General features: G+C 40.7%; 1 protein-coding gene across 1 annotated transcript in view; it reads right to left on the reverse strand.

Moving 5' to 3' along the window:
- The window catches only part of CDYL2 (chromodomain Y like 2), a 152,968-nt gene extending 127,665 nt beyond the window's left edge, over nucleotides 1–25,303 (reverse strand). The window contains exon 1 of the mRNA XM_058528340.1: nucleotides 25,109–25,303. Coding sequence (XP_058384323.1) covers nucleotides 25,109–25,132 — 24 coding nt within the window. The 5' untranslated portion in view covers nucleotides 25,133–25,303. The remainder of the gene's footprint in view (nucleotides 1–25,108) is intronic.
- Nucleotides 25,304–27,360: the final 2,057 nt, after the last annotated feature.

Here is a 27,360-nt window from a genome sequence, read left to right on the forward strand (position 1 = left end):
ATTTATATATGAAAATACTTTTTCTATTTTTCTTATAAAGAAATATATGCCAGTAAAAATGAACTACATTAACATGGATAAATCTCAAAAGCACAATATTGAGCAAAAAGCAAGACACAGAAGAATTCATACAATTTGATTCCAATTCTATAAAGTTCAAAACCAGGAAAACCAAGCAACATAAATTTTAGGGATGCATAAATATGTTGTAAAACTATAGAGAAAACGAAGGAAATAATTAACCAGAAATTCAGAAGAATCGTTACCCCTTGGAGAGAAGGATAGGCATACACTGAGAAAAGAGCACACAAAGGGCTACAAAGATATTCTATTTTTTTAAATTAAATGTGGTTAATACACTCATCATTATTATTATTATCATTGCTATTACTAAATTATACATATACATTATGTACATCTTTGCATATTTCATAATTAAAAGTAGAAAAAATAGGGGCCGGCCCGGTGGCGCAAGCGGTTGGGTGCGCGCGCTCCGCTGCGGCGGCCCGGGGTTCGCTGGTTCGGATCCCGGGCGCGCACCGAAGTACTGCTTGGTAAGCCATGCTGTGGCGGCGTCCCATATAAAGTGGAGGAAGATAGGCACCGATGTTAGCCCAGGGCCGTCTTCCTCAGCAAAAAAAAAAAAGAGGAGGATTGGCGGATGTTAGCTCAGGGCTGATCTCCTCACAAAAAAAAAAAAAAAAAAAAGTAGAAAAAATAAATAGATGAAAGAATGAATGATAAATTAGAAACTGATTAATATAGAGCAGAAAACAGAGAAAGGGGAAAATAAAGCTATGAGTTGATTTCACAAAAATAACTCAATGTAAGAGACAAACTGCTGGCAATCTGAAAAATAGGAAAAAAGACAGAAAGCACAAAGCTACATTAGGAAGAGAAGGAGAGCATCACCAAATATATGAAAGAGATATTTTGCAAATATAAGAGAAAACTATTTGCACCTCTTCAAATAAATATTAAAATAGGGATAATATGAATGATGTTCTTATTATATATAATACCAAAAATTACTCAAGAAGAAGAAATATGAAAAAAAATTAACAGCCATTGAAAATGCTATCAAAAACTGTCTCAAAAAATATTCCAGACATAGAAAATATCATAACCAATTTATTTCTTGCAAAAAATATTCAAGAGAAAATTTAATCGACATGCTGTATAAACTATTCCTGAAAACAGGGGACAAAATAAAAGGTTAATCAATTACTTTCACGAAACCAGCATTATCATGACATTAAAAATTTGACTAAATTAGTACAGATAGAAAAAGAAAACAAAAGACCAATCATATTTATGAATATCGATACTAAAATTCTGAACACACACAGCAGCTGGCTGAACCTAGCAAAATAGTAACATAAAAACTGCATCATCACCAAGTGTGCTTATTTCAAAATATGGAAAGTCAGTCTTAGGAACTTGGCTTCTAAATCATACCAAGTTATGATAAGGACAAAGATTATATGATCACCTCAGTAAGCATCAAAAAATACCTAATAAAATGTAACATCCATTCCTTGTTAACAAGGAAAAAGAACAGTAAAATAGGTATAGGAACTTGAATTAACAGGAAAAATAATATCTGCCTTATATCAATAGCCACTGCCTTAGTTAATAGTGAAACAAAGGGCAGTTTTTAATAAAATCAGAAACAAGAAATAAGACAGGAATGCCAGCTATGACCCTACTATTTAGCACTTGCTGCAAATTCTGGCTAATAAGAGTAGAAAAAATATAAGTGTATAACTAATAGAAGGGACAGGTAAGATAATATATTTTGAGGATGATGTGACCGTCTAAAATTCCAAAAAGAACTGAATGAACTATATTAGACTGATAAGAATTCAGAAGGAAAACAGTTAAAAACAAATATCCAAAAAAAATTACTCTTCTACTATATAAACAAATATCCAAAAAAAATTACTCTTCTAACATATAAACAATAAAAAATTACTCTTCTAATATATAAACAATAATAACAATTATTCACTAAAGCCACAAAAATGTTAACTATCTAGTAATAAACTTAGGATATGTATCAAGAAAACTAGAAAACTTTACTAACACACATAAAAGAAAGTTTTTGTTTTTTTTTTTTAATTTTCTTTTTTGTGAGGAAGATCAGCCCTGAGCTAACATCCATGCCAATCCTCCTCTTTTTGCTGAGGAAGACCGACTCTGAGCTAACATCTATTGCCACTCCTCCTCCTTTTTTCCCCCAAAGCCCCAGTAGATAGTTGTACGTCATAGTTGCACATCCTTCTAGTTGCTGTATGTGGGACGCAGCCTCAGCATGGCCCGAGAAGCGGTGCGTCGGTGCGTGCCTGGGATCCAAACCCGGGCTGCCAGCAGCGGAGCGTGCACACTTAACCGCCAAGCCACGGGCTGACTCGAAAGTTTTAATAAATAGGGAGAAATATTATGTCCTTGAATGAGAAGACTCAAAATTGCAAAGATGTCAACTTTCCCCAAAGTGATCTGTAAATCTAGTGCAATTAAGAGAAGAATCTCATCTGGATTTTATTTTGGCACTTCATCAAAAGAAATAATCAAAAACATTTTGAGAAAAGAATTATGAAAGTAGACTCAAATTACCAAATAATTTTTTTAAAAGCACAATAATTAAAACTGCAGAAGAGAGTAGAATGCCCATAAACAAATTCATATTACTATATGTAATAGTTTCATCAATGATAAATCTGATATTTCAAATCAGAGGGAAAATAATGAATTATTCAACAGTGTTGAAACAATAGATTAACAATGGCAGTGACCATATCCCTACTTCACACCGTACAGCAAAAGAAATTACAGCTATATTAAATGCACAAATGTTGCACACTTACATGTGCAAAAATTATGCCACAAAAAATAGAAAGACTAAAGATCAATAGTTATACACCTAGCACATGGAAGATTTTCTCCCCACTCCAAGAAAGGAAAATAGGAAGAAAAGAAGGAAGGAGGGAAGTAGGAAGGACAGAGACGAGAAGGAATCATAAATTTGTATATGTTTAGTATAAAAGTTTAAGTTACTCTCCTAGTAAAAAAATCACAATAGGCAAAATTAACAACTAATCAGAAAGAAAAATAAATATTTTTGTTAATGTATGCTATGGATTAAACCCATTAAGAGTTTTTTAAACCTTTATACATCAATAAGAAATGAAAAACATCTCTCAAATTGCATTTTTCTAGCAATAATACCAGTAGTGCTGAGAGCCTAGTGAAATAAACATGCCAGTCACTGTTGGCAATATTTTTTCTGGATGGCAAGCAAATCCTTTCTAGAGAGCAATTTGGCAGTTTTAGCAAAAGTCTTTATAAAGGGCATACTCATTGAACTTCCACATCTAGAAATTTATCATAAAGAAATATCAGCAACATACACAAAGATTTCTAAAGAAAGTTTAGTTATACCACTATTTAAAATACTGAAAATTTCAAAACAAGCTAAGAACAGAATCCAATATACAACAACAAGGTGATAAAATATATGATACAGCATATTAAAATTATGTTACAGGACACTACTAAATAAAGTGGAAATACTTATAATATATAATTTAAAAGAGTTGCAAAACATTTTGTGTAGTATAGCCATAATTTTGTGTTCTGAGGTTATTACATATGCATTTGGATATGCCTTAAGTAAGTAGAAAAAAAGATTAGAAGGACATACATCTATGTCAGCAGTGGACACTGCTAAATAAAAGATTTGTGAGTTATTTTGTTTTCTTTCCTGTTTTTCCTATTTTTAAAAAATTTTTGACAGTGAATATGTATTTGCTTTATAATCTGATTTTTTAAATGTATTTATTAAGAAAACATATAATGGAGAGAAGAAACTGAGTTAAGATAGTTAAGAAGATGACACATGAGCCTCTATTACTCTAGCTGATTTCAAACCTCCAGACCCAAACTTACTATACTCTGAGGGCCTGAAAACAATCTTGTAAGGAAAGCTGTAGAGTATGACTGGCAATTTTTTAAAATCCTGAACAATAAGAATTGTGTGCAGAACAGAGACATATACCCTGCTTTTCCTGTTCTACAAACAGCTAACTAAGGAGCTTTCTGTGAATTCTTGGTAAAAATCCTAAAATGGATTTTTTAAAGGTTATTTTATAGGTCTATATGAAAGTATGAAATGATTTATCCATAACAACATGGAACCATTACCACAAGCAAGTCCTTCACAGCAATATCACTTCCTCCTTTAAGAGGATTTGCAGGGTTGTACATAAGGAAAATGATACAGATGTACAATACCTTAAAAGCTACAAAGCATTTGACAAAATCTTCCATATAATTTAGAATAAGATTGTAAAATTAAAATAACACAAGGGTAGGGTCAGTAAAACGTAGTAAACTGAGGACCTCCAAAAAATCTAGGAGGTTTTAATTTACTTCAAGATTCATATGACCCAATGAAATAGCAAAATGGCTTTTTAAAAATGCCAATACTGTTCAATTTGTCAAGAAGATATAATGATTATAAACACACGTGCACCTAACACCACAGCCCCAAAATATGTGAAGCAAACTGACAGAATGGAAGGAAAAAATATACAGCTCTATAACAGTTTGAGACTTTAATATCCCATATTTAATAATGAATAGAACAACCAGACAGATCAATAAGGGACCAGATGATTTGAAGAACACTATAAACCAATTATACCTAACATACATATTCAGAATGCTCAACAACAGCAAAACATACATTCCTCTCAAGTGCACGGTACATTCTCCAACAAGTTTTAATAAATTTTAAAAGACTGAAATCACATAAAGTATCTTTTTTGACCACATAAATAAAATTATAATCAATAATAGAAGGAAATAAAGGAAAGGAAAAAAGTTATCAACAATAGAAGGAAAACTGGAAAACTCACAAATACATGAAAATTAAACAGCACTCTCTTAAACAACAAATGGTTCAAAGAAAAAAATCACAAGAAAAATCAAAAAATATTTTAAGACAAATGAAAATAAAACATATCAAAACTTATGGGATGTAGTGAAACCAGTGCTCAGAGAGGAATTTATAGCTATAAACACCTACGTTAAAAAAGAATAAAGCAGGGGCCGGCCCAGTGGTGTAGCAGTTAAGTGTGCATGTTCTGCTTCAGCAGCCCAGGGTTCGCAGGTTCGATCCCGGCGCGCACTGACGCAGCACTTGTCAAGCCATGCTGCGGCGGCATCCCATATAAAGTAGAGGAAGATGAGCACGGATGTTAGCCCAGGGCCAATCTTCCTTAGCAAAAAAAAGGAGAGGATTGGAAACAGATGTTAGCTCAGGGCTGATCTTCCTCAGAAAAAAAAAAAAGAATAAAGCTCACAAATCAATAACCTAACTGTATACCTTAAGGAACTAGTAAAAGAAGAGCAAACTAAACTCAAAGCTAGCAGAAGGAAGGAAATAATAAAAATTAGAGTTAAGATAAACAGCACAGAGAACAGAAAAGCAATAGAGAAAAATCGATGAAACCAAAAGTTGGCTCTTTGAAAAGATCAACAAAATTGACAAACCTGTAGCTAGAGTGACTAAGAAAAAAAGACAGAAGACTCAAATTGCCAAGAGATGACATTACTACAGACCTTACAGAAATAAAAATAATTATAAGAGAATGCTGTGAACAAATAGCATTGTTCATGTGGGTTATCCAATTTGTTGGATCCCTACATAACAAATTGGATAACCTACATGAAATGGAAAAGTTCCTAGAAACACATAAACTACCAAAACTGACTCAAGAATAAATAGTAAATATGAACAGACCTACAACAAGTAAGGAGATTGAATCAGTAAGCAAAAACTACCAACAAAGAAAAGGCCAGGACCAGATGGCTGGTGAATTCTACCAAATAATTAAAGAAGAATTAACACCAATTCTTTCCAAACTCTTCCAAAAAACTGAAGAGAAGGGAATATTTCCTAATCCATTCTACAACACCAACATTACCCTGATACCTAAGCCAGACAAAGACACTACAAGAAAACTACAGGCCAATATCTCTTATGAATATAGATGTAAAAATCATCAACAAAATACTAGCAAACCAAATCCAGCAGCATATTAAAAGGATCACACACCATGACCAAGTGGGATTATTCCCAGGAATGCAAGGGTGGTTCAACATATAAAAATCAATAAATGTAATACACTACACATTAATAAAATGAAGGAAAAAACACATGATCATCTCAATTGACATAGAAAAGGCATTTGACAAAATCCAACACCCTTTCGTAATAAAACATTCAGAAAACCAGGAACAGAAAGAAACTTTCTCAACATGATAAAGAGCATTTATGAAAAATCCACAGCTGACATCATATCAATGGTAAAAGACTGAAAGCTTTTCTCATAAGATCAGGAAAAGACAACAATGCCTGCTTTCTTCACTTCTATTCAACATAATACTGGAAGTTCTACCCTAAATATGACACCAAAACCACAAGCAACAAAAGAAAAAATAGATATCAAAATTACAATTTTTATGCTTTAAAGGACACTGTCGGTAGAGTGAAAAGACAACCCATAGAATGAGAGAAAATATTTTCAAATCATATATCTGATAAGTGTTTAATATCCAGAATATAAAAAGAACTGCTACAACTTAACAACAAAAAGACAAACAACTCAATTCAAAAATGGGCAAAGGACTTGAATAGACATTTCTCCAAAGATATACAAATGCCAATAAGCACATGAAAAGATGCTCAACATCATCAGTCATTTAAGGAAATACAAATCAAAACCATAATAAGATACCATTTCTTAACTACCAAGATGGTTACAATAAAAAAAAAAAAAAAACACAATGGAAAGTAACAAGCGTTACTGAAAATGCAAAAAAAATTGCAACCCTCAATATATTGCTCGTGAGAACGTAAAATGGCGCAGATGTTATGGAAAACAGTTTGGCAGTTTCTCAAAAAGTTAAACATAGAATTACAATATAACCCAGCAATTCTACTCTTGAGTATATACCCAAAAGAACTGAAAACAGGGACTTAAACAGGTACTTGTAAGCCAAGTTCATAGCGAAATTATTCACAATAGCCAAAAGGTGGAAACAACCCAAGTGTCCATCAACAGATGAATGGATAAACAAAACGTGGTATACATACAATACTATGGAATATTATTCAGCCATAAAAATGAACGAAATTCTGATTACATGCCACAACATGAATAAACCTTGAAAACACTATGGTAAGTTAAAAAAAACAAAAAGATCAGATAGAAAAGGCCATATACTGTATTTCAATTATATGAAATATCCAAAATAGGCAAATCCATGAAGACAGAAAGCAGATTAGTGGTTGCCATGGGCTTGGGAAATGGGGAATGACTACTTAATGGGTATGGGGTTTCCTCTTGGGATGATAAAAAATGTTCTAGAACAAGACAGTGGTAATGGATGCACAACACTGTGAAAATACTAAATGCCACCAAACTGTATACTAAAAAAATGGTTGAGATGACAAATTTCATGTTACATATATTTTACCACAATAAAAAAATAGTAATATATATATAAGTAAAACTTTGACATCAAAATAAGCTAATGCAATCTTAATACACTTATTCTACTATTTTTCTATTTTCTACTTTATCAACATTTTTGCTTTTATTTGCATTTATTCTTTCTTTATGGTTCCTTTTCATGCATTTTGTTGTTCTTTTTCTTAATTTTATGAGATGAATGCTGAGTTTCTTCTTTTTTTGTTTTTAATGTATGTGTTTAAGGTTATGAATGTTCCTCTAACCCCACTTTATTCATTGCCCAGAAGTTCTAAGACCATTGTTTTCATTCATGTTATTTTTTAAATATTTATTCTGCAATTCAGCTTCTGGTTTTTCCTAAGACTAAATTAATAAAAAGTGCAGTACCCAAATTGCGAGACGTGACCTTTGCTGATGAAACCGAGATGTATTCTAGGTAATCCATTTAAAGCAGGGTGTTAAATAGACTAGAGATAGCCAGGAAAGAACAGCCAGGAGAGTGAAGGTTGGGAAACATATCCAATAAAAGCAGGAAAAAAAGACAGTGATGCTTACTCTGGTGGGGAAAACAGTCCTAATTTCTAGTAGCCCAGAGCTTTCTAGAATACTTGAAAGACTTCCACAAGCACCTCTCATGCTTTAGGTGCTGGAGATACATCACTGTGCCCTGCCTTCAAGAAGATAGTCCTTAATAAGTACAGAAATAACTGACTGATGTGCCCTGCCTTCAAGAAGACAGTCCTTAAATAAGCACAGAAATAACTGACTGATTACAAGAACCAATGCTGTGAAGCAGACGCACAGGATGCTCGGAGGATACGTGACAGGGATGTCTACCCTGGTCTGGGGGTCAGGGAAGATGCCCTTGGTAAATCAACTTTAGAGCTGAAAAATGAGGGAGGAGGAGAAAGGGCCAGGGGCCTTCCAGGCGCAAGAAACAAGATGAGTAAAGGTCCTGAGGAAAAGGAGATTTGGATGAACTGAAAAGAGGCAGGGAGTGTGGTACCCAGAGAAGAAAAGGAAGAGCGTTCTTAACGGAGTTTGGAAAGGTAAGCAGGTATTTGGGACTTCTGCCCAAGAGCAACGGGAGGCCACTGAAGACTTTGGGAAGAAAGTAACAGGTTCAGAATTACCTTTTCAAACAAACACTTTGCATATAGTATGAGAATAGAAGATAACAAAGAAGAAATGTTGGGAGTCCAGTTAAGAGGCTATTGTTTCTTCCAGAACAGAGAAGAACAGAGAAGCCCTAGCCCTAGGGCTAGGGCTAGGGTAGTAGCAGGGAAAATGGAGCTACCTAGGAAATGAAACTAATAGTTCTTGGTGACTAAATTCATTACTCTTACAAACAGGTAGAAATTGCACAAGAAGGCAAACTTTGGCTCACTATAACAAAGCATTTTCCAACAGCGAGCACACTACACCAAAAGGAAAGAGGCTGCCCTTCAACATGGAGCACCCTGTCTCCTTGGAAAGTTTCCTAGGAGGAAGTGAGCGATCATAAGTGAAGAATGTCTACACTAGGTGAGGAATCAGACTAGATGACATCTAAGATATTCCAACCTCTAAGACTCTTTGCTAAAATCAACAGAAATATCAGGCCCTCTGGACAACTCAATGTAAAATATCTAGGAGAGAAATAAATTGTGCGTGTTTGTGTATGTATATGTATTATTTTATATCTCAGTTTTCCTCTCTATTCAAGTTGAGTTTCTTACAGAAAAGTACACTGATAAATTACTGTCAGTACTTTACAGTTTGTCACACAGATGTGAAAAAATACTATCATATCTCTCTTTCTATTTCTTTATATTTTTTTAAGTATTGGTATGAATTGTTCTACTTATTTGAACATGTTATCTTAATTTTAGTAAAGATTAGTAATATGTATGCTCTGTTAATATTTTTTTTAAAAGCCAAGTGTGCACACCCGTTTGCTAGGATCTGGGATTATTTGCCTCACCATGGGAAGCCTAGCTTTTTTGAGCATAAATTCATATAACCAAGGCACCACTGTCCACCAGGCACCAAACTGTAAGTACAGTATACGGTACCACAGAAAGAGCTTCAAAAACAAAAACACTATTCTGCCAACTCCAACCATGAAGGGACTCAAACACCATGCCAACCTAAATAAATAGCACATGGAAAAATGCACTGAGGCTCACAAATATGCTGAAAGGATGAAATAAGACTGACCAAGAAATGCTACCAAATGCCCTCAAAACCACTCTTCTCGGGGCTGGCCCAGTGGTGTAGTGGTTAAGTTGGCGTGCTCTGCTTCAGCGACCCGGGGTTTGCAGGTTTGGATCCTGGGTGCAGACCTACACACCACTCATCAAGCCATGCTGTGGTGGCGTCCCACATATAAAGTAGAAGATGGGCACAGATGTTAGCTCAGGGCCAGTCTTCCTCACCAAAAAAATAAATAAATAAACACTCTTCTCAATGCTAAAGCCTGAATAAAGGCCAACCAACACAAACACCACTGAAATTGGTTCTCAGACCAGCCCTGGTGGCCCAGTGGTTAAGTTCAGCATACTCCGCTTTGGCAGCCCAGGTTAGGTTCCTGGGCGCAGACCTACACCACTCATCTTTCAGTGGCCATGCTGTGGCAGCGACCCCCACACAAAAAGGGGAATATTGGTAACAGATGTTAGCTCAGGGCAAATCTTCCTCAGGAAAAAAAAAAGTGAAATTGGTTCTCCATCATAATTACTAGGTGGGCAGAGCCATCACTTTTTCTGAAGCAGCACAGCTTAAAGCAATGTGACAAACATCTACTCAGACAAACTCAAACAGAAGACTTCCCATCCCGATTAACTAATTTCACAGGAACTCCTTCACACGCCAACACATGGGCTGGCATATGTCACCCTTCTCTTGAACAATACGACATACACAATTGTGTTTTCATGCTATAAGCGTGGAGAAGCAGGAAGATTTTCTTGTTCTTGTGCAACACTCACTGACCTATACCTGGTATTCTGTGTGAAGCACAGGTGCAAGAGAGAGTTACATGGTACAAATACCACCCAGTAACAAAAGGAGGGAAGAAAGAAGTGGAACCACGGACATTTTATAATTTATCATCAGATGAATAGTGTTACCTCAGATGACCTAGTTTAAATCTCGGTTCTACCATCTGGTGGCTGTGAGCCTCAGTTCCCAAATAACAAAATGGGGACAACACTGGTACCCATCCCAAAGGAAGGACTAAGTGAAGAATTTAGACAGTGTCTGCCACACAGGAAACACTCATTAAATGCTATTATTACTGTTTTTACTATTATTATTAAGATTATTTTCTACAAGAATCATAGAAAGTCACACTTCAATAACCTCTTTATGCATCACCCAGGATCAGAGATTATATTTCTTCAAAAGATATACAGCAACTCATTAAGTCAAAAGCAAATGGGGTTTGCACCAGCTTCCCTTACACAATACTATAGACATGGCCACACAACGGGGGGGAGGGGATAATAAACCACAGAAATCCTTCAAGATATCAAAGACTCTTCTAACTCTGCCATGCTTGATAAGCAAGGTGAGAAGACAACCTATGACTTTCTATATAGTACAAAAATATACAACAATTCAGAGAGAAAATTAGGTCTACAGATTGAAGAAGGTCTGTACATTGTTCCATCCCAAACGCAGCCACTGGGTGGTTCTCTTTCTCTTTCTATTAACTACAAGACCCTTACCAAAGTCTGTTTCACAGGTCTCCATGGGTCCCATATTTGTCAAAGTGTGATTTTAGGTAGCAATGCAGACAAGCAAATACAGCAATGTAAATTTCAAGACGCTAAAATTTTACCCCTTCACTTTTTACTACAACAGGTGCTTTGGATTCCATACTTGATCTGATTTCCAACAGTTCATAAATGAGTCTGGATTTCCAGAAAAAGTTTAGTTTTCAAGTGCTCCCCATAATGTCAAGGCCTCTGGTTTCAGTCAGTGAGGGAGCTCCTGACCCCATTCTTCATCAACAAGAGAATTAAACAAGACTCAAGGCTGTGCTGAGCCTCACTGGCCTCCTTTACTAAGTCTTGCATAATAAAGCAATAATGACATCAAGATTTTCAAGGCGACTCTCTAGAATAGTCCAGGAAGATATTGTCTCTGTCTCATGTATGACACACTCAGATTTTAGTGAAGGCAAGTAGCCAGTTTTAGCATCTCCAGCATTTGTCTCCTTCAACCGAGTGAAAAAGGTCCTCACTTTTGATCACTTGCTGGAGATGTCAGTGGAAGACTAAGCAGATGACTTCAAAACTCACATCCAACTCCAAGATTCAGCAATCCTTTGACTGCATTAGCTTTATTAACCATACAAAGCCGAAAGCTGTCAGTGAATTTTGCTTATAAGAAACCTATATTCACTCATTAACTGATCAATAAAGACAAATAAAATAGACTCAGGAGTTATATGCCCTTAGGAACACTGAAAGACTGAGAATGCCGTCAAGCTTCATACAAAACAGATTGTAAAAATATCTGAGACAATTTCAACTTTCATGTAAATGAAAGACCTAAATATATTAATTCTTTCATTAAACAGATTTATTTTGAGTCTTGCACTGTGCTAGGTGCTAAATATGGAACAAGACAGAGAGAACCCCTGTCCTCACAAAACTTACACCCCATTGGGAGATTCAGAAAATAATAAATTACAACGTATTAAAGTGAGTGCCATAATGAGAGAACAAGGTTCTACAGGAGACCAAAGAAAATCTGATGAGTTAGGGCAGTTTTGCCAAGAGCAACATCAAAGCTGAGACGTAACGGATGAGTACGCAAAAATCAGGTTGGTAATGGAAAGTGCCCCCGTCATCTGGAAGGGTGTGATAAAGGGGAGCGCATGGAACGTTCAAGGAACTGAGAGCAGATCTATCTGGAGAGACTATATGCTGTGAGTGGAGAAATAGCAGAAGGTGAGAAGGGATCAAATCACAAAGAGCTTATACATCACTTAAAGGTATTTCACCAGGAGAAAGACAAGATAAAATGGAGATTTTAGAAAGATCCTGTGAGTACAGTATGGAGAAAAACTAAGAGGTTTTGGAGTGACCCAAGCAATGGGAGTTGTCTCCTGAATTGAAGTGAAGAGAGCGAACACGAAGGGAAAAGCGCAGATTCAAGAAACATGCAGGATGCTGATTCAACAGAACATACATGTTATTTGGGCAAAATGAAAGAGGCCGTACTTCTAGCTAAGGAACAGTCGGATGGAGGTACTAGTGAGTCTAGGAACCGAGAAGGAAAAGCAAGTTTTACATAGGAAGATCATAAGTTCAACTCTTGATATTTTGAGTATAAAGAGCCACCGTGGAGCCAGATGGATAGCTCTGGAGCTCAGAAGAAAAATCCAGGCAAGTGTCAGAGACTTGGAAATGATCCATACAGTCCCTGTAGCACAATGAGAGAACAGAAGAACTCTGGACAAAACCATAAGAAGCTCCCAAGTTTGAGGAACAGGCAGCAGCAGAGGAGGACACAAAGGCAACTTAAGAGTGGGAGAATGACTGAGGAAAATGTTTCAAGAACAAGAGGCAGAGATCCAACAGAAATGACCGCCTCTGAAATATCTGGCCCCCTTGGACACACGCTACATGCTGCATGGGGAAACAAGGGAATCACTAGACCATCCTAACACACAGCCTGCCTGTCAGTACTCAAGACCAGGCTGCCCCAAGAAGCTGGCAAACGACAACTATGTCTTCAATGGAGGCACCAATAACCTAAAATACAACCAAGGTGACAGATGCATATTCTGGAGGATTGAGAGCACCCATTAGTGGATGATGCAACACTCCACCCAAATTCCCTTTTCAGGGTCAATGTGCCCATCCCCTCAGCTTCTAGGAATATCTCTGGTGCTCACAGATGTGTCCCCTGTAGGGAACTGCCCTCCGCCACAGGGAACTTCCCTAAGAATACACTCCCTCCCCTGGGGCAGCCTACCAGCAATGACTGGCTGACGCAGGGATATGAGGGTCCAGTTCCCTGGCCTCAATTTGGGACATTTCTGAAAGGTCATTCCAGTTCCAGAGCCTTCCATAGGATCAGCTGAGACCTCAGTTGTAACGTCACTGCAGGTCAGCTTCAATCTTGCCTTCCTCACTTCCTTACAGGTGTATCTCCTAAGAGCATTCTTCAGTAAAGCCTCTGGATACAATTCTCTATTTCAGAGTCTGATTCCAGGCAGCCCACCCTAAAACGGATGGTGTATATCAAACTGGGCCAAGCCACTGAGGCTAGAGTAAAGAGGCGGAGCTGCCAAGGGCAGAGGCAGGTGCAAACCAAAGGGTGGTCTTTGTGTGTGTCAGTGTAAAAGGGCTTCTGTCACATGCAGACTTTCAAGAGAATGGCTACTCTCAATCCAGTCATCACCCATAATGAGGGACAAGGGCTTGAATGTTTCAATTCACTTTAAGGGACTATTGTTACCTAATAAATCTACACAAGATCTGGTGTAAGGCAAAACGGAAACTTGAATTTCAAGGACAGTCTGAAGGAATCTTCTCAGAAAAGGGAGAGAGTAACATCACACAGGAAGCAGAAAAGGAAGCTCACTCAAGAGAAGGCCAAGGTGGCCTAGAAGCATCAGTTTCAAACATTCTCAATCATTCATTCAACAAATATTTACTGGAAAGCTACTACGTGCCCAGCAAAGTGCCACGAGTTGGGAATACCTCATGACTAACACAGACGTTGTCCTGCCTCAGAGAGCTTAGAGTCTAATGGAAAATGCCGGGGCTCAGCAATGGAATGCTTTTCCCAATCAAAATGGTTCCAGGAGACCAAACATGTAAAATCAGATACATGTGATAATCTCTTAGTGTAGATGTCTTTTGTAAGTTTAATTTATGACACTTTCTTATCAGTGAGTTAACTCATGAGAGCAATAAAGCCCATTTTGATTAATATCAAAATTTTTAAATGAGGTCCTAGGATGTTAGCCGTCTTCCTATAACAGCCTCAGCAATTTATTTCTGCATTTGGTTTGCTTGTAAATAAGACAGCAATCCTCGATTTGCTATGAAAAGTGGCTGTAAGTAGTATCAGGTTTGGTTTGGTTTTATTATCTTGTCTTGCAACCTCAGGGTATTCTTCATTCAAACTGATCCTGGAGTCCAAAAGAAGAGACGAAGGACATGTCTGCCTTGTGGTTGAACCTCCAAGCTAAAACAATTGCTCATATTCCTTCTCTCAAATTTAAAAGTCAGGGCAAAAAAGATCTAGAACTCTCAATAAACCCCAACACTACCTTTTAGACAAGGAGACAAAGTGTTAGACATTCAGTTATTATCACACATTTGATTATCACACCACGTCTAGACCATTCACCAACCAGTGGTATTCACTGAGTGGGGTGCATTGTGTTGCAAAACTGCATTGTGTTGCAAAGCAAAGAATATTTGCTTGTACAATTTTATGTGAAGAGATATGAATAGGCCTGAATTTTCCAGGAACACTGCAGACCTATAACATTGCTAAAACAGTGCATTTACCAGAAGTTCAAATATATAAGTCCAGAGATGGCAGGAAAAGTTGTATTCTGAGGTCTGCTCACTAAAAAGAGTTGACCTGGCTTCCCTCTTTAATGTACTGAACACTCCAATGTGTTAAAAATGTGGTATATACCGTTTCTGGGTGTTAGGTTTTTTAATTATCACATTCTGAACAAAGACATTCAAAGCTGCAGCCCGGTACCTCGCAAAGTTCTAGGCACACAGTTGACAGACAATAAATATTTGATTGATGGATTATTAAGCAAATGACTATTTTTAAACAAAATTCAAATCCAGTATTTGCATAAGATCCATGGTTTGTTAGTAAACCCCTTGAGACTTAGTTTTTAAAACACTGGACTGGAAGACAAGGAAATGAAAATCAAAGAGGAAAATTCCCCGATGAAGCATCTGAGAATAGGGCGGTGGCCCCTCGGCAGGGGAATTCCTGGCATGGCAGTGTGTGGCCCAGAGCCCCAGTCCCACAGATGTGTCCCTAAAGTCTCCATGCTGATACTTCTCTAAGTCATTTATAAAGCAACATGGTGATAGATCACCCCTGGGGCATTCTAGAAGAGATGGGGTGACTGGAGTCAAGGGAATAACTTGGGAGCAGTGCCATTTATAGGAGGAAATGGGACATAAAATGACAAACCGATGGCCCTCCAAGGCTTCTGAGGAACCCACTGCTTTTTAAGGCCTGCTCAACCGATGGGCCTTTCACTGGAGTGATGTCACCTCTGGAAGCAGCAGCTTCTATCCACTGGCTAAGTCTAACCAGGCAATGTCAGAGGGAGACAATGAGCTGAGTGAAGGGACAAGAAGGGGTGGATTGGGATGGAGAGCAGCTATTCCCCAACCCCCATCATTCACTCAACTACCAGAGCAGGAGGCTGACTCAAGGCAAGGGTGAATTTCAGACCCTAGAGGTCCAACACTACCTCTACCTGCCATCCCGAGCATGGCCCCAGGAACAACTCCAGTGCGAGAAAACACCAAGGACTAGCGGGGTTCTTGGAACTCTAGGCTTGCCCCTCTTCACACATGCATACAAACAAGATGATGACGGCTACTAACAAGTGAGGTGTTTATCTGAAGAAGTAACAGACTTAGTCAAAAGCAGAAATTTCAAAAATAGAGATCTCATTTTACAGCAGAGGCCACCAAGGTTTAAAAAGACGTATCTGGTGGCATACTGTTATTAGGGTGGAGTGAGGACTAGAACCCTGAATGTTTCAATCAGTGTTCAACCAGAGAAGCAGAACCACTATACACTAAGAGATTTATTGCAAGGAACTGGCTTACATGATTGTGGGGCTGGCTAGGCAAGTCCAAAGTCCATAGGGCAGATCATTAGGAAGGGCAAGCTGGAAGTCTTCCAAACTGAAGCTGCTATCTACAGATGGAATTTCTTCTTCTTCAGGGAAGCCTCAGTTCTATTCATAAGGTCTTTCAACTGACTGAATCAGGCCCACCAAGATTATCTAGAATAATCTCCCTTACCTCAAGTCAACTCATTATGGACTCTAATTACATCTACTAAATACCCTCACAGCAACACCTAGATTAGTGTTCGATGGAATAACTGGGGATTGGAGCGAGCCAAGTTGACGCATAAAACACCATCACATTCGTTTATCAATAGCACCACGGTGGTCTGTCCACCCTATCCTCTCAGAGAAATGCTAGTATGACAAACTCTTAACAAAGAACTTTATCTCCTTGTCCTCAACTCAGCAAGATCTTTTCCTTGACCTCATTTTATTTAGAAAGATTCTGTATGACTACATCATACATGTTCTACTTTTTTTTCTCCAGCTAAAATTACTGAAGATGTTGAACCCAACTGTCATAGGTCAGCAGGAGACGGGTTTATAGGGTTTATGGAAAATCACTTCTAGGAATGTAAGTCCAATAACCCAAAGGCTACACCACAATCTTTTGTTATCCAAGCCATCCACAGAAGCAGAGCATGTGTAGAACTAGGGGAATAGAGACGGCTGATCCATTCTTCCACTTCACCCGTGGATATCACATTCACTCTCTCCTCACTATCCAGGAGATTCTTAAAAGTGCTGCCCATATAAGATGTCTCTACAGCCACATTCCCCACATTTCTCACTCATCATCACACTGCAATCAAGCCCTCCCCCACCCACCAACACACTCTTTGGAATAGATGTTCCCTAAGATTACCAATGACTTACTGGTTATTAAATCCAAAGGACACCATTGACCATAACTTTCTTCTTGAAATGCCATTTCCCACTGCCTTCCATAACAGCAAAGCCTCTTGTTTTTCCTTCTACCTCTCTTGCTATTCCTTGTCAATGTGATCTTCTTTCTCTTCTTCTATCCCTTAAATGTCCATTGTCTCCAGTTCTCCATCATTGGACCCTCCTCATATTTATCCACTGTCTTCTGACTTTAATTATAATCTATACACTAATGATTCCCAATCTCTACCTCCATGCCAGGTATTGCTTTTGAGCTTCAGGCTCATATGACCTACTGCTATGGACATCTGTACCTGAATGTCCCACAAATACTTTGCACTCATTGTTCTTTCCACTACCCCCACTTCCTTCAATCAGTGCTTCTTCCTGGGTTCTCTATCTTCATGACTAGTTCCACCATCCATCTACTGGACCAAAACAGAAACCAAGAATCTATCCCTCAACTCTTGCATTTCCCTCAATCCCTACACCCCGTCAATCAAGTTTTATTTGAGGGGAGGTGGGGAGAGTACAGCTGAAAATCACATTTTCCAGCCTCCTTTGCAGCTAGGTGTGAGCACATAATTATGTTCAGGCCAATGAGATGAAAGCAGGATTGTACAGAACTTCCAGACAGCTGCGTACAGAGGATAACCTAAGTTTTGCCCTTTCTTCCTTCCCATTTCCTCCAACCTCTTACGAAAAAGATGGCTGGAGCTCCATGGCCACCTTAGACCAAGCAGTGACCCTGAGGACAGAAGCTACAGCTGAAGATGAGACAAAAGGAGCCTGGTATCCTGAGAACTTCAAAGAGCATCATACCAACCTTGGACTGCCTAACTCCAAGCTTACTTCATATAAGAAAATAAACCTTGTTTAAGCCACTGTTACTGTATATTTTCTATTATATACAGACAAACATAATCCTGACTGATGCAACAAATGTGCTGAATCTTTTTAAATCTTTCAATTCTATACATTTCTCTCCATCTCTACTTACTACCACTCCCTTAGTTCAAGCCACCAATATCGCTTGTTTCAATTACTGAAACAGCATATTAACTGCTCACTCTGCTTCTATTCTTCCTCCAATCTAATCCATTGTCCTTTTCTGAAGGGCAATCTGAGATTATGTATCAATAATGTTAAAAATGTTCACATTCTTCAAGCTAGTAATTCCACTTCTCAGAATTTATCCTCAGGAAAATAATAAGATATGCATACAAATAATTATGTTCATGGAGGTTAATAACAGCAATATTTATAATGGTTTATAAATGGAAATAGTCTAGATGTCCAACCACAGGGGATTAGTTACAGACAAAATGGTGCATCTATTCAAGTGAAAATTAACCTGTCATTAAAAATCATGATATAGAATAGTATTTTAAGATATGGGGAAATGCTCATTATATTTATATTACATATAAATATATATATATCTGAAAATAAAATGAGTTTTAAAGCAGTATGTTCCAATCTGGGTTTTTTAATTACATAAATATGTATAGAAAACAACTTCACTCTTACAGTTGTATCTGCACTAAAAAAGCTAACATTTTAATTAATGCAGATATCACATCAGTATTTATTGAACCTCAAGTGTGTGCTAAATGCATAGTAATAGTCACCTTGCGTATTATAATTTTTATTTTCTTTCTGTTCATATTTTTTAAAGATGCAACAATAAACAAATTGCTTTCAAAAACAGAAAAGATAAATATTCTGACTAAGTCCTGCAAATCTGATCATGCTCATTTCCTAATTTAAACTCCTCAATAGTCATCACCTCCTCTGGGAGGCCTTCTCCCATTCCCCCAAGGCTGGATCTCCCTATGCTCCTAGAGAACCCCATTTTCCCCTGTACTAACACTTTTCCCACTGCACTATAAATTGTCTGTTTTCTTAACTATATCTCCCACTAGACCACAGGTTCATTGAAAGCACAATCTCATCATTTCCCTAGTGGCTGGCATATATTTGGTGTTCTATTAATGTGAAATTAACAAATGAATGATAGTGCCATGAATTCAGCCACATCTACACCTCTCTTCACCATCCAAGAGATGCAGAAAGACTCATATCTTTGGAATCTAAATATGTGCCTCCAATACATAAGATCTTTCATAATTACCCTTCCTGAACCCATTCCTTAGCAATTGATCAGGCTGCAAGGAGCTATATAAACTCCTTTCAAGATAGTTTAAGCCCCTGAAGAAATGATCTTATGCAGTGAGGAATGACTTGACATAAAAGTCTAGTTGAAAATAAGCTGTTGTCTACCCACAGGGGATAATTTAAAATAACTTTCAAAAGATGGGAGAATCGTACGCCCATTCAATATCCATCAGGTGCCTACTAGGTGCCAAGAAATCAATGCAATTCAACCGATGTATTTTCTTTAAAGATATTTACCTCTTCAAATACTGGTACAGAGATTCAAGAAGTTATATTCTTAACCGTCTGTTCTCCCACTACACACGTTTCTTTAACAGGAATTACCTCAGACATGATTGGTAAACAGGGGAATGAAGTCTGTGTGGGAAGTAAGTTGTGCAGATTCTTATGTGATTTTTCCTAGTTTGTTAATATTTTAAAGCAATCATAGGCAAGCTCTCTCTCCAGGAAAGAGAAAGACTTAATGATAGATGAAGACCTTAGAACAAAGCTGGATATGTACTCAAGCGCCTTCTTTTAATGTGAATAGTGGCTGATGGTGGCTTCAGCAACCACTAGGCTTTCCACTATGCTAACCTGCCTGACGAAGCTGCAAGTCACAGATGAAGCTATGGAAGCATTTCTCCCTATACAGACGAATGAAGAGGGCAACGACCTGGGCCAGACTTAATTTTGATGACAATGGTCTCTATTAGAAGCAAATGCCCTCTGTGATCTACAGGAGATGAAGGAAGCATAGGCTCAATCTGAATACTGTAAAGGATGGAGTGTACTGTTAAGGGCAAACACCAGCCAGGAAGAGATTTAACAGAGCTGTGTTTTCATTAGATTTGTTTTTGTTTTTGTTTCTGGTTACAAAGTTCCATAGGTTTTCAGTGGTCTGAATCAATCCTGTTTTTCCCATAAGCCCTCTTATTTTTAGTGTGTGATTTTGCAGAATGCAAGATGCATATATAGTGCTATAGCACAAATGCCTGTGTTTATCACTGTAGCAGAGTTGGTTTTTAACTAAAGTAAATTTCTTTCAACAAAACTAAAATTATCCTATTGTTATTTATTTTACTTGGAATGAAATTAAAGCAGTATTTTCTAATATATACATAACAGACATACACATACTCACACACACCTAAATGCATGTATATCAATCCTAAAAAAAACATATGGCACATTTCATCCTTTTAAGAAAGAACTTTGGGAAGTATAAATAAACTGAATGTTGACAACCACAAAGGAACTATTCTGTCAAGTCCATCTCAACAAATTTCAATTTGGCCACTGCTGACTTTCTCTATAGTCATTGAGCATTGCCTTTCAACATTTTTGCCAATGAAGTGGAGCCCTCCTCCACAACGTCAGGGAGGGAGTGTGAAATACCACCCAACAGCCTCAGGGAAAGCCACGTGGTTGACATTCAATCCTTCTAACGAATAAGAGTCTAGTTCTCTGGAAAGGGACTCAGCCACATTTCCTTCCAGAGAGTCACCCCTACACATGGTGTTACCACCACCAACAGACCACGAGCCAGGGAAGAAAAGAGAACAGAGGGTAACACTCAACACAAGGATAACAAAGGTCACCCAAGGTACTTTATACACACAGTAGTCCTCCCTTATCCGCGGTTTCACTTTCCCCAGTTTCAGTTACCCGCAGTCAACCAAGGTCCAAAAATATTAAATGGAAAATTCTAGAAATAAACAATTCACTAGTTTTAAACTGCACATGGTTCTGAGTAGTGTGATGAAATCTTGCACCCTCCGGCTCCATCCCACCTGGGGCGTGAATCATCCCTTGTCCAGTGTAGCCACTCCATACACTACCCAGGCTTTAATCACTTAGTAGTCATCAGGGTTATCATGGTTATCAGATCGACTGTCGCAGGATCACAGCGCTTGTGTTCAAGGAACCCTTATTTTACTTAATAAAGGCCCTAAAGCCCCAGAGTAGTGATGCTGGCAATTCAGATATACCAAAGAGAAGCCATAAAGTGCTTCCTTTAAGTGAAAAGGTGCAAGTTCTCCACTTAATAAGGAAAGAAAAAAAATCCCATGCTGAGGTTGCTAAGATCTATGGTAACTTTTATTACAGTATATTGTTATAATTGTTCTATTTCATTATTAGTTATTGTTAATCTCTCCACGTGCCTAATTTATAAATTAAACTTTATCATAGGTATGTACGTATAGAAAAAACACAGTACATATAGAGTTTGGTACTATCTGCCATTTCAGGCATCCATTGGAGGTCTTGGAACATACCCCCCACGGATAAAAGGGGACTAATGTACTTAATTCAGTTTTCCCTTCACCAATTCAGTCAACAAGTATTTGAATGTGCAAGAAGCTACATCACAGAAATGGACAAGAGAACTGGGCTCCTTATTGTACTGATTACGTCTTCCTGATACCCAAACATCTTAGCAAGTGATGGACGGAATCCTGAGGTTGCAAACTCTAATGCCAACTGGAGCCAGATAAGTAACGTAAGAGTGAAGCAGAATGAGTGCATGGCAATAGGGAGCAGTGGGACAATGACAAACCAGAGATCACATGCTCCATCTAAAGGTACTCAAATCCATTTTTCTTATCTACCATCGAGGCAAGGCAAAATACATAGATAGCCTAGACGTGGCTCACAGACTGCCACTTTACAACCCCTCTGTTTAGCAGAATGTAGACCGGAGCATCTGGATAAGGAAGTTCATTTTGTATCCAGGTACTTGACTCTAAAAAGACCAACCAATATTTACGATCACCTTTCTATAGGTGATGGCTATCCTACACCAGAAGATGCTGAGAACTCTGCTATAGGAGAAACAAAGTAAAACAACCTATCAAGATCCAAAATCCAAAATTTCGGAACCTGGGCTTGATCCCATATTTCTTCATTATGATTGAAGAGTACTATTACATAAACAAAGTTTTCATTTCCTGGTATCTTTAAAATCAGCACTTATTCCTAAAAAATGCTACTTGGGGAAGGTTTATTCTTTACAATTTAATTGTCTGAAATACCAAAGAGAAGATGAAGAATCTCTACAATTCAAATCACATCTTCACCATAAAAGGTCAAAGATAATGTCAGCAGACACACAGGTGAAATATATCAATTACAAATTGATACTGGTTCTTAGGCCACTCAAAATGTGGTTTCTTGGTTAAAGGTTACAAGAAGCCATTTTATATACACTTGAGCGTAATATTTAATTAATGTAACACCATAATGGAGAATGAGATCAGTTTTCTTCTTTATTTTTCTTTCAAGGGCAATCAATGTACTAGATATTCCAAGATTTGTCCTTAAATCAATATCTTTTTACACATACAACAATTTTACAGTTAGAAATATATATGTTAATGTACAGTTAGCACTTCTTAATTGTTTTTAAAGCTAAATTTGGGTCACAAATTAAATTCCTCAGTATATGTTCTGTAACGTAGACAGGCTATAAAAACGTTGACATCGGTTATAGTCTAGTAATGCAATTTAGCCCTTTTAGTAATGACTATGCAAATAATTAGCCACAGGAAAACTATTTTACATCTAGTACAATTACCTACAATCACAGAAGTAATTATTATTATTGTCTTATTTACTGAACTTCAGTAAGAACTCTTGATGTGCTAAGATAGTTCCAAAGCCGGTATGAAAACTCCCCTCTTAATAGACTCATCAAGCAACTATAACTTCCAATGTTAAGGAGGGCAGTTGCAGATGAACATTAAACAAGAAATTATCCCCAGAAGGTTCATAAGTTCCAAACTTTAAATGGAGAAATACTGACAACTCCCTAATATATCCTCCTAATGCCTTCATGATGCAACTTTTCACCCAGACAAGGCCAGCAGCTCTAAGATGACTCGATATCAATATGTAGGAAACTCCACGCTCCCAATGAGATGAGCTTTGCCCTTCAACAATATCTACCTTGGGCCAACGTCGTAATAATGCTGGTTATACTTCAGGAAGCTCAACCAAACTTTCCATTTACTGTGCTTCAACTTTTGGTTTCAGAAATTGTTCCACCATCTTGAAACAGATCACAGGGCTTGGGTGACCCATTGGCCACAATCTGCTGAAGCTCTTCACCAGGTTTCTACCCAACTTCATTTTCCTTGTTAGTGTAGGGATGAGGAAGGCAGTAGAGGAGAGAAGAAGTCAACTTGCATCATTCTTTCAAGGAGTGCTAAGATTACCCATTGGCCCGACCTGAGCCCGCTGGCTAGTGGTCCATGTCTGGGCCTCACCAAGTCCAGAATATCCAAGAGACCCTGGTGGAACAGGGAGTGGAGATGTTCACTTGCCCGTTCTCCACTCTCTCACATCAGCCAGCAAATCCTTCTGAAAAAGCTTCAGATGCCCAGAGGGCCCAGAAAAAAAAGCTCTCATGGGTGAATCACCCCTGCAGTCTCTTACCCAGAACGCTAATTCCACCCTTTCGGGGTATTCACCTCAATTGAGCCAAAGCCTTGAGAACCAAGGCTAGTGTTAACGGATTCATGTTCAGGGAGTCCAGATCCAGGCTGACGGCGCAAGCTGGTTTCTCGGACGATCAGTAGGCCTTTTGGTTAAAGATGGCTGGTCTCTTAGCTTGCTTACCCTGAACCTTCTCTTGAGGGCCAACACCTCTTTGGGGGCATTCTCCTCAGGGAGTGGGAGTTGTTTCTAGTTTTGTCCACTTGTCAGGAATCCAAAAGCAGGAAGAGTCGTGTCCAGAGCTAGCTAAAAAACCCAGCTCCAGAGACCATAGCTATTTCTCCATTGTTTCAAAGACGCCAGACTAATGTCTTCCTTGACCACTTCGAGACGCTTTCAAAGTATCCGATGCTGGCCATTACCTGTGTGGACCTGGAGCCAGGTATCCACTGAGGGAGACGTAGAGTGTTGGGAGCAGGGCTCACATCCCAGGTCCTCCAGCAACGTGTTACCACCCACCTCTGGCTTCCATGTTCTCTTCCTTCCACCGAAGGCCCTCTGCAGCGCCCCCTTTCGCCCCCAGTGAGCACGACACCCGCAAGGACCGCCCCCACGCCCCGGCCTGAAGGGCTTCCGAGCCGGCGGCGGGGCAGCAGGTGGGGGGGGGGAGGGTGGGGCCTGGTGGCCCCGGGGAGCGTTTGGCGGGTATCCCCCGAAACCCCACCCAGCCGCCCCCTTCCCAGCCCCCCAGGACCCCGCCGCGCCGGGGCCGGGCTCCGCTCCCATCGCCCGCCCCCCTCCTCTCCCGCGCCCCCGGCCCAGCCCGGGCCGCGCACCCCCGCCCCGCAGCCCCGCCGCCCGCCGCGCGGCCCCCCGCATTCCCGGCACGTCCGGCGCCGACTTTTACCTGTACTTTCTGCACTCGGGGCGGCTCGTCGGGCGAGAAACACCTCCCCGGGACCGCTACCTCCCCCGCCCCGGCTCCGCCCGGCTTCCTCCTTCCCCTCCAAGGCCGCAAAGTAGATGGAGTAAGAGAGTGTGCGAGAGAAAGAGAAAGAGGGAGCGGGCGCGGGCGCCGCGGGAGGGCGGGCGGCGGGAGGAGGCGCGCCCGGCCCCCGCCGCCCTCCGGCCGCCGCCGCCGCCGCCGCGGGCTCGGCAACTCCGGCTCGCGCCCGGCCCCGGCCCGGTCCCCGCCGCCCGCGGGCGAGGGCCGGCCCGCGCCCCCGCGTCCCCGTACCTCGTAAAGGTCCCCAGAAGCCATGCCAGGCTGCGGAACTTGGCTCGCCGGTTGTGCGCGTCTGCTCGCTCGCGCCCTCCGTGCGTGTGCGCGCGGGGGCCGGTGTGCGCGTGTGAGTGCGCGCGTGTGTGTGCGAGTGTGTGTGTGGTGTGTTGAGTAAACTGTGTTTTTGCAGAATGACAGGCTTGGGGGCTGCCTATGCGCAGAATCAGAGCGGGCGGCGGCGGGGCTGGCGTAACCGGCAGCGGCGGCGGCGGCGGCGGCACGAGCGCGGGCAGCAGCGACGGCCGCGCAGCGCGCCCGGGAGGCACCGACGCGGCCCGAGCGCCGCGGCCCCCGCGACCCGGCCACCCGGCGGCGGTGGCTGCGGCGGGCAACGGCTCGCCCCGGCGCCGCCTGCAGGAAGCCGCCCCGCGCCCGCCGCCGGCCCGGACGCTGCTGCTGCCACTGGGCGAGTCCCCGCCCCCCGGGAGCCCGGCCCGGCCCCCGGGCGGGGGGGGCGGGGGCGGCGGCCCGGCCGCGCCCCGGGGGACCGGTCCCGGAGCCGGGGAGCGCTCGGGCCCGCCCCGCCGCCCCGAGCGGGCTCGCGAGGCGGCCGGCGGGGTCCCCCGGGGGGTGGCGGGCCAGGTGCCCGCCGGGCACACCCGGCCGCGGGCTGCGAAGGGGCGGCAGGAGAGGCAGGTAGAGGGCTGCGCGGGCAGGTCGCAGAGAAGGGGCCCCAGGCAGACTCAGCCGGCCTGGGGGCCTCACCTCTCCCCCGCGCCCCGACCACCACCGCTGAGAGAGCAGTGGGCGCCACCCTGGGAGACCTGCCCCTGGGGCGGCGAGGCCCCTCCCCGCCTGCATAGCCCCTCCCTCCAGTCTGGTTTGTAAGATGTGGAGGCCACAGGGAGGAGGGACGAAACGGCCCATCCGGAGGCACTAGGAAGAGCCAGGACAGCACCCATCGAGCCTGGAAAGTCTTTAGAGCCAAGCATGGACTTCCCTCATCGACCCCTCCCCCAGTTCATTCACTCATCCATTATTCGACAAAGATTTTCCAAAGACTACCCAGTGTCCCTGCACAGTGTCCCTGCACAGGCACAACGGGGACCCTGCCTACAAGGGACTTTGAATCCTAGAGGAGAGACTAGCCACATGCACGTGAGGAGGATTCAGTTGTTCAACAAAAAGGAGTTCCTACTATGTGCCAGCTCCAGAGCTAGAGGGACTGGAGAAGATCTCTAAGATCCAAACTTCTTAAGTCATCTCTTCCCAATAATATCATGGATAAATGGTCACTCTTCTGTTTAAAGGCTTCTCTCTATAAAAGATATAGTTAACTCAGAACCTGGGAAGGCAGGCTGTTCTGAAATTGGAAGAAAGATCTTCCTCGTCCCAGCCCCAAAAATGCCCAGTTGGTCACTTCTCCAGATGTGATGTGGACATAACTCACGTCATCCCTCGGTCGCTTCCTATTTGTGAGACTTTGGACAAGTCACTTTACCCGTCTGAGCCTTGCTTTCCACATCTCTAAATTGGAGATGGTGATAAACACCTAAGATGATGTGAGAATTAGATAAAGGATCTATGTAGATAGTAAGTGGCCTCTACCAGCAGATCTCAATAAAGGTTATCTGTGTCTGAATCTGGACCCTGAACTGCCCTTGTGGAGAGCAAAATGGGAAAAAGGAATGTATGACAAAGAGAAAAGTTTTAATCCAGAGGTCAAACTTTTAAAAGCCACCAAATTTTTCAATTAAAAAAACTTCCACAGAATCTGAATCACAGTTTTCGTGTCTGGCTCATTCTAAGACACATGAGTTTGCATATGCTGTTCTCTCTGCCTAGAATGTCCTTCCACATTGAATCCATCTGGAAAACTCTTCCTCTTCCCACAGGAGCTTGTTTATCTTTATATCACAAGCATCTATCACCATTCCTGACAGAGAGTAGGTACACAATGACTGTTTGTCAGGCTATGCCAATAGAACAAATTTTATACCAATATCTAGTTAAAATCCATACTAAAACAGTGAGGGGGGAAAAAAGGGTTAGGGTGTGGAAATAATAAAGTGTATTTAGTTTAGAAACTGTGGAAATTGTTATAGCGGTTCTCTTCCCTTTTCGTACTATTTTCCCAATGGTCGTGGTTTTAAATAATAACGTTAATAATAAGCAGCTCTCTATCTGTAGGTCGCAAAACAAATTTTAATGATCCTTAATTTGTACTTGGGAATAAATGCACAACCATGGCATGAGGATGTAATTTG

Source organism: Diceros bicornis, chromosome 32 (assembly GCF_020826845.1).
Source record: "Diceros bicornis minor isolate mBicDic1 chromosome 32, mDicBic1.mat.cur, whole genome shotgun sequence".
Taxonomy (NCBI): domain Eukaryota; kingdom Metazoa; phylum Chordata; class Mammalia; order Perissodactyla; family Rhinocerotidae; genus Diceros; species Diceros bicornis.